We start from the raw sequence: 12,447 nt of genomic DNA, 5'->3' as shown, positions 1-12,447 counted from the left end.
TCCATATGACCCAGAGGTTTTCGTAGATCCAGGATCATGTTTATGAAATGGAGGCAGATGTTGCAGACCAGGCCATAATCTCGGTAACTGTTAGGCCAGTTAAAGAGCCCGCTCGATATTGAGATAGTGGCATGAACAAACTGAACACATGCCAAAGGGACACTTAGAACCGGAGAAAATAGAGAGAACATGATCCAATCAAAGGCGATACTTGATGGTGGGTCTCACATGCTACCAACGAATCCGCCAAGCCACAAAGAAAAAAAGGAAAAGTGATTTTGCATTCCTATACTCGAAAATAATGTATTTATATTTGCGGTTTTTTTAATGTAACCCAATAAATTTGGAGGGGCGTAAACGTAATATTATGAAACCACCTTTCTCGTGAATAACTCCAACGCTTCCTCCACGTGGGATCGGGAAAGGCCACCGAAACGCAAACATTGGGACGGACCAGATCGTTCTGGAAACAAAACCGAACGGTGGATGATCCCACCGGGCGTGCGGGGCTCCCATGCGTGTTCACGGAGTAGACCCGCGGCCGCGAATCCTCTCCGTCAGCGCCATATTTAAACCGCCTCCTTCGCCGAGGGTTTCTTTGCCGGGCAGAGCAGAGCGTGGGGAGAGGAAGAAATTGAACACCCCGAAGAAGGAATCCCAATATATATATTATATATAAAAATAAATATATATATACGCATATAGAGAGAGAGAGAGAGACGAGAGAGGAGAGGCCATCGCTGGCGATGTTGAAGCTGAACGCGACGGCCTCCCCTCCCGGGAGCACCCCGTCGGAGGAGCCCGGGGAGGATCAGCAGGCGGCTGGGGTGGGTATCCTGTTGCAGATCTCGATGCTGGTGCTTTCTTTCGTCGTCGGCCACGTCCTTCGCCGCCACAAGTTCTACTACCTCCCCGAGGCCAGCGTCTCCCTCCTTATCGGTGATTGCATCCGCTGTCTTCTCCCTTTTCTGTCTCAACAAGGAAGAATCCTCATGATAGTTTCTGTCTTTTTCCCTATGTCTTTTATGGGATTCATTGGCTCCTCATTTTTCCTTTGTTTGATTTTGATATCGTTTCGTAAGATCCGAAGGTGAGCGCTTGTCCTCCCACCTTCCTCGCCGGCCTTTTCCTATAGATCAGAATGATGATGCTCCATTCTAATTGTTGATGCGAGGCAACTTTGGTAACTTTTATAATAGGGTTTGAGCTTTTTGTTAGGCGAAATAGACTGGGTTCATTCAAGACATGCCAATGACACTCGTGAGGTTATTAATGTTGAGGATGCATACTTGAACTTGATGTTGGAAGTTTTCACCAATTGATCATGGTATAACGTGTTGCAATTTTAGACCTGAAAAAATGTCATAAATGATCTCTATTCAATCTAACATGTCAAACCAAGCAAAAGACAAACAAGTGACAAATTCTAGTACACCCCCAAGTTTATTCCAAAATGAATATAGACTCGAGTTAGTCTATAAGGATTTAATTGAGTATACTACTATTAACTTAAGTCTACTATATAGACTTGGATCTAGGATGTTGACGGGACAAGGGAATGGAATGCTTCTCCCGTCCCCATTTCATCCCCCATCCCACATCCCCACCTCAGTCCTCATTTAAACGTGACAAGGGTGGGGATGGGGAATCCCTAATGGGGGTAGAGAACTCGTAGGTTCTCTATATTCTCTTAATAATCCATTTTATTTCAAAAAAATAAAACTATTATCAAAACTAATTAACAATACCAAAATTTATAAATAATGATATTTATATGATTTAACTCTCAAATATGTATATTTAATTATATGATTCGTATTGGGTTCAATTCTCAAATATGCATATTTTTATTTATATTAATTTATTAATAAATATATTATATATAATATAATATTATAAACTTGGCCGGGACAAATATGGGGATAGATGGGGAGTGCCCCATAACTACATAGGTGATAGAAAATGTCTTTTATTCTCACCCTCATCGTCATTTATTCCCTCTATCCCCGTTTCATTAGGAGTTGGTTCATATGGGTAAAGGTATCTATGGGCATAATTGAAACATCTATTTGGATCAATGATTCAAACTCATTGGGTCAAGTATCCCATTTGATCGCCTTGTAACAAATGGATCAGAACTAACCTAATATTGGATATGGTGAGAGGCTTAAAGTAGGGAAGCCCTACTTGTAAATGAATGGGACATGCTATGGCGTGGAGGCATCACTGGATTGAGTCTCACATGCATTATTTTAGGGTTTGATTCCTTGTTGTATTTAGACCATGAGGAGTATGTCAAACTCATAAGTGTAGGAGATTATAACACCCCCAGTTTAGGCCCACATCGAAAATGGATATAGGCTTGAGTTAATCTATAAGGCTTAATGGTTGTATTGTCATTATCTTGAGCTTAAGTATTCTGGGCAAGTGGTTTCGACTCAATAAATTAATTAGTCGGTTATACCATTGGGTTGGATCATGACAAATACAATCTCCAAGTAAATGATCTCTGGGAGGTAGCATCAAGCTGTTTGAAAGGTTTACATGTAGACTAGCCAAAGAACAACATGGATCTTGTTTTCATCAAACAATACATGCTACCTGCTTCGCTTAAATTGCAGTTTTATGGTTAGCAATACATGCCACTGCTCATCTAAGTTATTGAGGCTAGAGATGGATTCCCCGGTTGATCAGGGTGTAAAACAACTATTCTTGTTTCTTGAGAGGAATTTCTGGAGAAATGAGGAAGAAATAGAAGATTAAAGTAGAGAACATACAAGAGGATCATGAATAGTCCAGTGGGTCAATAGACAATGTTTTTCACAAAAAAACATATATGGTGTCATAGTAGTCCAGCAATGATCATTACTTTATAGGCTACTATATTTTATTTGTTTTGTAATTAGAATACGCATATAAACTTGGAAAACTCTTTGGGACTGATTCAAATATCAACCAATGTTCTGCTCTGATGCAGAGTAATCCTAAAAGTACAATGTGCACCGTCTTTGGCTTGTAAATAGGAATGGTATGAATGATATTCCTTAAAAAAAAATAAGAACTGGCCTTTATATTCAAAATGAGTCAAACTAGACCTGGACAGTTTCTCAACCTAATTGTTAGGATTGTATGATATCTATGACACGTGGTGGAGTTGGAATTGAGGTTGCTTGTCACATGTTTTCTGTCCACATGTAAACATTATCATATGCACATGCTAACTGCTGGCAAACAACCATCAAGGTACATGTTGGCTAGCACAAGGCAGCATACCCAGTATGAAAAATGATCCTCACACAGGAATCTCGCAGGCACCTTACATGTACTCTGTTTACTTATCCTGAGTTGTTTCACAAGAGAGCTTCAGAATATTTTACGTTTTCATCTATGGCAGGTTTAGTTGTTGGAGGAATTGCTAACATTTCACATACAGAGGCCAATATTAGGTACTTATCTATTCTTTTTTATTAATTGCCTTTATTAAAAATATGGATTTGATGAGTAATTTGATTTCCCTATTCTGAGTTTTTCCTTTTCTCAGGGGATGGTTCAATTTCCATGAGGAATTCTTCTTCTTGTTCCTGCTACCTCCAATTATATTATATCCTATGTTTAATTTCCAAAACAAATTTCACAATAAAATAGTTTCTCTTATTCTTTTTGGTTAAATACATGTTAGTCTCTAGTCATATTATGTTTGACTTGACTGCACTCTACTCAGTCAGGTTTCAGCTTAGCACCGGTAATGTCTCAAAATCCTCTGCTTTCAGATGCTGATAATATGTATAGCTTTTAAATTTCCCTGTCTGATGTAATTGACCTATCTGTCAATAGAAACCATTTTTCTCAAATTTTGGAGCTATCATTACATTGGCTATTCTTGGAACATTTATTGCCTCGGTTGTGACCGGAATTCTGGTGTAAGAATGTCTTCTTAACCATCACTTCATTCATTGTGGGTAAAATTTCTTCTCAGGAGTCCTCTATGATAACTACTGCTCCCTCTATTTCTTGCAGTTATCTTGGTGGCTTGGCATATCTAATGTACAAACTTCCCCTGGTTGAATGCCTGATGTTTGGTGCTCTAGTATCTGCGACAGATCCTGTGACTGTACTATCCATATTTCAGGTATTTTACATTTTCAGCAGCTTTCTCATGGTCATTTCTTGGTAATTTTTTCCCATGAGAATTTGTATTCCTACATATTTGCATTCAGTTCACAGCTATGAGTATTCTTAATGAACCCATGAATTGGAAAAAATCAAGCAATTCCATTGAGACATTTGTAAAATATACTGTGGACTTAAGATGTCAGACCCTTTCAATCTGATTTTCTTGGCAAATTTTTATTTCTTCATTAGCACTTTTTTGCTTATCACTGTATTTGGACAAAAATCATCAATCACTTCCCTTCAGGAATATCTTTTTTGTTTTCACAGAGATTTTACTGTTCTTGTCAGAATTTTTTTTTTATGACTTATGTGGATGATCATACTTTGTTTTGGCTGAGCTTTGTTTTTGTGATAATCTTAATTGGCTATCTGATATTTTTGTGATAAATTCCTTCATCAAGCAATGTTATGTTGATATCAGCTTGAAGATTGTAAAATATTCTTATTTGAATGCTCCAACAGAACCATTGTTGAAAGTTGAAACAAGAAAATAATCAAACAAAAGAAAGTACATCAAGCTTTCAGGGGAATCTTTTTGCTGTATCTCTTGCATTCTTAGGCATTTGTCTAACCTTTTCTCTTTTCACCTGCATAGGAACTTGGCACTGATGTCAACATATATGCCTTGGTTTTCGGTGAATCTGTCCTAAATGATGCAGTATGTATATGTTGCCGAATCAAAACACCAGTTGATTTTTGCATATTTGTGTATGCTAACTGATATTTGTGTATGCATATTTGACTCCGTTTTCTCGTCTTTTGAAATGATGAAGATGGCAATTTCCTTATACAGGTTTGTGTTGAAGGTTGAAATTTCTTTTCCACCCTGTTCTATTATCATTGGCAATTGTAGAGGGTTCTATCATCTATGTAATATCTTTAACTGCAGAACCATGTCATCTGTAAGACACAGCAAGTCCTCAGGACAAAGTTTAGCGTTGGCCGTTCTGAAGTTTCTTGAGACATTTTTTGGGTCAATGTCTTCAGGTCAGTCTGCAGATATTACCACCAGACATCCCTATCATTCCATAACTAGTCTCACTTTTAGTTTGCTAATAGTGTTTGAAGTGCTACTTTCCTTACATGAGAAAACCGGCATTTTGTAGACACTACACTATGTATTGCTCTTAATTTGATTGGAATAGTGTCGAAGTAATTTATACAACTTTGTAACTCTTTCATAACTCTCTCTTTTATGGCTTCCTCTGCCTCTACCATCAATTCCCTGTTCTATTTAATGCTACAGTTCTAATACTTTTAGTTTCTCAGGTTATCTTGCATGAAAATGCCCATTAGAGGCTCTTTAAAAGGTTGTCTTGGTTCGATGATGAAGCTGTGGTGTTAAGAATGAATGCAATAATGGTTCTGATGGTGTAACCAATGCTTAGACAAGGATGGCCAGAATGACTTTTATCTTTTGGCTCACTCACTCTCTCTCCCCCTTTCTCTCTCTTTCACACATTCTTTGTTTCATTTTCGCAAAGTCGTTATCTGCCGCCATAGGATAGCCTTTGTCAAAACCTTCTTTTTTCTTTGTTTCTCTAACGACTCTGTGAACCAACTAAAATTATCTTCCAATGTTGCTTCATATTGTAAGTTGATTGAGTTGATTTATGGGCAGAGGATATGTGACCTGCATTGCATGATGTCAAACTTTAGCCAAATATCAGCCTACACCAAGGGTGTTATTGGCTTGTTTGGTCTCCAAAATTGTCCATGTAGAAATTGTTGTATTCGATTCGAAACACATGCATACACACCCATATTTATATGCTTCTCTCTACTTTACAATATAAAGAATATAATTATTTTTTCTTCAAAATGTTTTTTCTTCTCTTCTGTGCTTTTCTGAGTCTGTTGTTTATTTGAACTTATTTCGGTACTCAAGACTTCCTATGCATTTCTTCATGTTTCGCTCGTGACATGTTTTATTGATGCATTTTCTTCTGACCAATTTAACATATTTTTGCAGGAGTTGGAGTTGGATTCATTTCTGCTCTTATATCCTTTATGATCAACCTCTCATCTGCTATAGTTAAAGATTTTATTCTGTCATTGGTTCTCTTCCATAATGTTACAATTTCATACTTCAGCACTGGCTTTTGTGGTCACTCCTTAGTTTAAAATAATAGATTGGATATTTTTGTTCCAATAAATTGTGATTTCTAACTAAAAGATTCAAGAGCTTTATTTGAATTTGCTAAGTAACCATTAAATATCATCTTGTATGAAGGACTAACTGCATCATACCTCAAGAAGTTTGGAAGCATCTATTGTTCTCCTGACTTAGCAATTATTTTTTAAATTAGTTCGAAAATTTTTTGATTGTGTCTAGATCAAGACATCTTAGATCTTGGATTGAGTTTTGCTAAGTTTAAAAAAAAACTGGTTTGAGATTTTCCAAATGGTGACACTGATGCAGCAATTTCATGACTAATATAAAGACGACTTGAATGCAAGAGAGGGTGCAAGCTTGCATTCTAAGCTATGATTTCTAACTTAGGGTGTTTAGGTAGGCCTATCTCAATAGTCAGCTCATACACTCAATTTTCTTAGTAAGATGTTTAAATACCTAAGCAAATCATGGAAAATCCTCCAAGTTGATTTTGAAGCATGAATTTATGAGATATCATGTGGAAGCAATTGATGTATGAACATTCTGCAATGCCTACAAGTAGCTACTTAATTTTTTTTTTTACACAAAAAAATCATTGGTTCAGATTGAGGTGACTAATACTGAATTTTACTTAAATTTGGAATTTGTAACAGTATTCTTTTGTGGACTACAAGATTCTTGTACAAAAATTATGAGTGGAATGGAAGGTTTTTATATGCATCTTAAATGCCTCATCTTTGTTCATAAACTTGATTACAACTAGACTATTGAGAAACCTTAACCAGTCAGCACCTCTTCAAGTATGCAGGGTTAGATGTTGATAAGTAAGTCTAAAATTTGAACTTCTTCAACAAATACTGTTGGTTTTTATGCCAGAAACTGTTTTAGGAACTGACATCTATGTCTTCTTTTCTCAGTCTTCACAATCTGGAAAGCTGTCTTTTTGTTCTTTTTCCTTACTTTTCGTAAGACAGTTCTGCACTGCCCCCTGCATAGTCCTCTAAATTCTTCTTTTGCTTTGTTATATGAAAGAAGATTTTAACTAATGCCACACTGCTATCATAATTTTTATAGGTACATGTTAGCTGAAGGTCTTGGCCTCTCTGGCATAGTTTCAATATTGTTCACTGGAATTGTAAGTAACCTTTACCCTTCTTGATCTTTGCAGAAGTTTTCTGTGACATCTAACCTTTTGCCTTTGCATGATAGGTCATGAAGCAATACACATTCTCAAACTTGTCTAAAAATTCTCAACACTTTGCTCCTGCTTTCTTCCATTTGCTTTCTTCACTAGCAGAAACTTTTGTGTAAGATAATAAGCAAATTAGTGCTTAATTTGACTATTTTTGAGGTTTCAGTTATATAACATAGTTGCAAACATGGTTAACCTAACCTGCAGATTCATATATATGGGCTTTGATATTGCAATGGAACAACATAGCTGGTCACATATTGGTTTCATCTTCTTTTCAATTGTATCCTTTCCATTTCATTCATCCATCTGTTTTCTTGCTGAATTTGAAGTAACATTTTTTTGGGCACTCCTTAACTTCTCACTTTGTTGCATGAACCAGCTCTTTATAGGAGTTGCAAGGTATGGACTAACTTCTGTTGAAATAATCTATGTTCTAATCTTCTATTAAAATGACCACTTGTGCTATGACTTCATTCTTTTACTCCTTGATGGATATGCTTCACATAAATTATATGCAATACAATGAGTATTAAGTCCCAACTGTTTTATTAATTACATTGATCATTCCTGAAATTTACTTGCAATCAAGAGCATTAAACAACATTTTAATAGTTGATTTTAATCAGCATATTTAGAAGATAGAAATGAATTTCTTTTTGGATTCAACTCCTTGTCCTCCATCCTCCCAACAAAAGTTCACTATAGCTTCTCTTACAGTTGGAAATCCCCGATGGGATCAGGCTTTGTTGTCTTTAAATTATTTTATATGTGAAGATTTTAGAAGATCATGTTGGTTTGACATGTTCATGGTTTTGGTATACCAAGCAAGCAATTGTATTCAGTTTTTGTTATATTTTCAAGCATTATTTCTAGCCATGTTCAATGTTCTGCACCTGAATGGTTGCATCTTGGTTGTTGTCAAGATGCTGCAACATTTCGTAGCAAAAGTATATGTTTATCTGTATTGTTCTGCAAGAAAATGTTAAAAATCTGTTTGCCTTGTCATTTCATAAATTTTGCAGACAGCACATAGAAGCAGCTGCAAGTGCTAATTATTTGGGGTTAGCAGCATGAGCTATCATTTTGTACAAATTCAAGAAAGAAAATCCCAATAACTAAAAATTATTTTACTGAAATGTAGATGAACACGAGACATGATGGACTTATGTTTTTCTTGATTCTTTATAGGCAATTTATTCTGAAGTACTCACATCTGAACCCTTGCCAAATGCCCAATAGTTTCTTTGGATTCTTAGTATTGGATCTTTTGATAAATGGGGACGTAAATTGGTTCTATTCATTAAGTGTTTCCAAAATCAGAAATTTCCTTCTTATTCCTAGTTTATAACTATTGCTGAAAGTTAATTTGCAGTCATAGTGATTGTCCAGATAGAGCTTTGCCTGAATAGTTTCCAGACCTATTGTCTTGTATGCCAGTAGAGTGCTTTTGCTTTGCTCAATCATCCATGTTTTATCCTCTAAAGTTTTATCTATTTATTCCCAATGTAACTAATCTTAATGATCTCTGCTGAATTCTAAATGTGAAGAATAACTAGCATAACCAGATGCATCTTGTTGTCTGTTAATTTTAATATTTCTTTTCCTGAGAGAGAAATCCATGTTCTATTTATTCATTTATAGTAGTGTGCTTTAGATTTTAAACTGACTGAAGGCTTTCTTCTTTTTACATATTCCCCTAGTTCTGGTTTGGCCTGTTTCTTATCATGATTCACTTAGTTATTTATGTTGAGTTGTGTTAATGTTGAAGGGCGGCACATGTCTTCTCCTGTGCTTGGTTGATCAACATGGTACGTCCAGCATCTTCCCAGATACCCATGAGACATCAGAAGGCACTTTGGTATAGTGGTAAGTTGGCAGGCTGTTATTACGAGTTTAATTATTCATATATATTTTGTGATTAGTGCTTATGCACGTGAGTAGGGCTTAGAGGGGCTATGGCTTTTGCTCTTGCCTTGAAGTCGGTGCATGATCTTCCTGATGGACATGGCAAAATAATTTTAACTGCTACCACTGCCATTGTTGTTATAACAGTAAGTTTTTCTCACTTGTGTTTTACATTGCCTCAAAATGCCAATGCTTTGAACACATTTGAAGATCAGGATCCATCATCATATAAGTTTGTATTGAGCTTTTGTAGTTTTTATGCATTTTAGAGATGTGGCTTACCAAAAATGATGAGATGATTGTATGGTGAAACTAGAAGATTTACCATTAGAATATATTATTGCCAAGAGGGGTCTTTTTCGTTTTTGGGGGCCTCCCCCGCAAACTTCTTGAATATTTTAATAGCAATAATTCAGGTGCTGTTGATTGGAGGCTCAACGGGAAAGATGCTTGAAGCTTTAGAAGTTATCGGTGATGCTTACAGTGGTCCGTATGGAGAAGTAAGTTTAAGGAAGTATAATATATATTATGTATGGTTGTCTTATTTTAACAGTCATTGTCTAAGTTTATGTTAGTGCTCGGAGCTAAGGTGCTAATTTGTTGTGTGTTGTGCAGTTTCATATGTAGAATAACTCTGCCTTAGGCCTTTGAAATAATATGTTTGCTTATGTGTTTGTTGGCAGTATGAGACATATCGATGTAGCATAACTATTTCTTCAGTTGGAGATCTTCGAAATTAAAACAATGATCCTTTTACCCTAATTTCATATATGTATAGCTATTATTATTATTTATGGGGTTAGAGTTTTGAAAAAGATTGTCCTTGTACCCTGATTTTTTTTTTTGTTATGAACAACTCTATCTGACTTCTTACTGGAGGAGTAAAAGGCAATTTGAGCTTATATCAAACTTCATGCATAATACAGTTACCTTGGTTGAGTTTTGTGTTTTTTTGACAATTGGCTTGTATGGAATCCAAGTTTATCAATTTCTGGCATTTAGGAGAACTTAGGGGACAACCATGACTATGTCGGACCATCTTTTGATGAGGGAACTTCTTCTGGGAACAAGATCAGGATGAAACTTAAAAAAATCCAAAGGTGTTGATGAATTTTCTTTTATAGTTATTGATTCTTAAGTTGCTTCATCTTTTTACTAGATTAATGTTGCCTTGGCTATGTATCTCTGCAGCACTGCCTCGTTCACTGCACTGGACAGGAACTATCTCACTCCTATCTTCACATCTAAAAATGATGTTCCCGGTAAGTACATTTTTGTTAATTCTTTCTGCAAGATGCAAAAGTAATAATATTTGTAACTGAATTTGATAGATAAGACACATTGACCATATGAAGACAACTCACACACCCTATGAACCAATGTATTTCTCATTTCTGGGGAATATCCAGTCCATCCTTCCAAGAGCATTTGAAACTCTATAGTATCTTGATACCAAAACAAATGTTTATGTTTCTGATTTTCCCCAATTTAGCGCTGCTTTTCATTAAGATAGTCCACAACATTTGGACTCTCTTTTTTTTCTCACAATCTGATAATACAATTTGCTAACATCAAGCATAAAAAATTGAAAATATTGCAAATATAAATTCTACAATTTCTAAGAAGCCTGATGTCATTACATATTATTCCCTTCACTTTCTACCCTTGAAAGAGCTCTTTATTGGCACATTGTTCATGAAAAATCACTGTGTTAAGCAAATTAAAGACAACAAAAAGGCCTTCTCAATCGTGCTAATCCTGCCCAAATTTCCTGTAACTATGGTAGTCGTTCATCAGAGCATCCTTTGCCTCACATTCTCTGAAATTAGCTCATGTTTAGGTCCTCATTATTTATATATTTACTTTATTGCATATTTTCATTTTCTTGCTTCACCCTTTTGAGCTGAAGTCAATTTTTTGTGCCTAACAGATGAGGCTCCTGAAAATTCGAGAACAAAAGAATTCCAAGTGCATCAATAAACACTGCATTTTTTTTCTTTTTTCAGCATGCCAAAGTTTAAGAGGAGATTCTTTTTGGTGATTTCTCAGAGGGTTATCATCTCTACTTTATCATACCATGTATATATCAGCTGGCTGATTATTGTCCAAGCAATAGATAATAGTTCCTTTCATTTGTGTCAACTAATATCACTTATATAGGACAGAGGAATCGTCTGGCTGGTTGATTTTCTTCAGGTTTAAGGTAAGCGTCTCATATATAATGACTTTGTTGTATTCAGTGCTATTTTTATATATCCAGAATATATAGTGATAAATGACTAAAAAAAAAAAGAACTCTTCGAGGAATACATAATAATCCTAATTCTGCAGTACTCTTTAAATCTTTTTTACCTTCTTTTGATAGTTCTGGCTAACTTGTTTTATTTTATTTTTTTAAATCTTGATTTGGCTCATTGTCACAAACAAATACAATAAATTATAGATTATTTTCCCTTATTATTATAATGTGGTTACAATTATATATAGTATCTTGTTGTCACATTATACATGAACATGATATATACTTATTATACATCATTACAATTGTATATAGTATCTTGTTGTCTCATTATACATGAACATGATTATACAGAATTATATATAGTATTTATACAGAATTATATTAGTATCTTGTTGTCACTGTATATATAGAATTAATACAGGAATAGTGTAATCTCATTACACTTATTATTAATGGGAATGTCCTTTTTTTCCTATTTGGATGGAAATGACCTCATCATTTATTATAAATGATATTAAAAAATAAGGACGTATTCATAGTCTGATTTTTTTTTTTAATCGATTCGTTTTGATTTAGAGTAATGTTCATCACTCGTTGACCCAACTTTTCTCCTCTTCCACCTCCTTCCCCTCCTTCCACTCCTCCATCTCTTCCGCCCTTTTCTCCTCTCCCTTCTCCCTTGCCTCATCTCATTCCTTCTCCTCTTACTAGCCTTCTCCTTCTCCCCCATCCTCCTTATTCTTCGCCTTTGTTGCCTCAATCTCCTCCTCCCCTTTTGCCTGTCCCTTTTCTTGCCTTCTCCCCTCTACCATATTC

At 35.6% G+C, this 12,447-nt stretch overlaps 1 protein-coding gene across 2 annotated transcripts; it reads left to right on the top strand.

Annotated features, from left to right (window-relative positions):
• Positions 1–617: 617 nt before the first annotated feature.
• On the top strand, positions 618–11,575 carry LOC135624315 (sodium/hydrogen exchanger 6-like). Of its 2 annotated transcripts, XM_065127793.1 has the most exons (22): positions 618–939; positions 3,395–3,446; positions 3,542–3,601; positions 3,718–3,742; positions 3,835–3,920; positions 4,018–4,129; positions 4,769–4,831; positions 4,947–4,966; positions 5,063–5,160; positions 6,146–6,174; positions 7,082–7,113; positions 7,207–7,254; positions 7,364–7,424; positions 7,499–7,596; positions 7,689–7,764; positions 7,864–7,883; positions 9,253–9,350; positions 9,426–9,535; positions 9,806–9,889; positions 10,392–10,489; positions 10,581–10,651; positions 11,320–11,575. In XM_065127793.1, the coding sequence occupies exons 1-22, from the start codon at positions 747–749 to the stop codon at positions 11,367–11,369; spliced, it is 1,584 nt and encodes a 527-aa protein (XP_064983865.1). In that variant the 5' UTR covers positions 618–746; the 3' UTR covers positions 11,370–11,575. The 2 variants fall into 2 exon arrangements, with proteins under 2 accessions (XP_064983865.1, XP_064983864.1); XM_065127792.1 differs by having other exon boundaries at positions 7,689–7,883.
• The last annotated feature ends 872 nt before the right edge of the window (positions 11,576–12,447 follow it).

The sequence above is a fragment of the Musa acuminata genome, chromosome BXJ2-10, assembly GCF_036884655.1.
Source record: "Musa acuminata AAA Group cultivar baxijiao chromosome BXJ2-10, Cavendish_Baxijiao_AAA, whole genome shotgun sequence".
Taxonomy (NCBI): Eukaryota; Viridiplantae; Streptophyta; class Magnoliopsida; order Zingiberales; family Musaceae; genus Musa; species Musa acuminata.
Note: the sequence above shows the minus strand (reverse complement) of the source record. Positions and strands in the feature narration are given on the sequence as shown.

Bases quoted from the DNA above. Each gene is read 5' to 3' on its own strand.
- LOC135624315 (XM_065127792.1), top strand. From the start codon at position 747: ATGTTGAAGCTGAACGCGACGGCCTCCCCTCCCGGGAGCACCCCGTCG. The intron at 3,743-3,834 runs GTAATGTCTCAA...ATCTGTCAATAG, and splicing joins CAGGTTTCAGCTTAGCACCG to AAACCATTTTTCTCAAATTT. The intron at 4,130-4,768 runs GTATTTTACATT...TCACCTGCATAG, and splicing joins CTGTACTATCCATATTTCAG to GAACTTGGCACTGATGTCAA.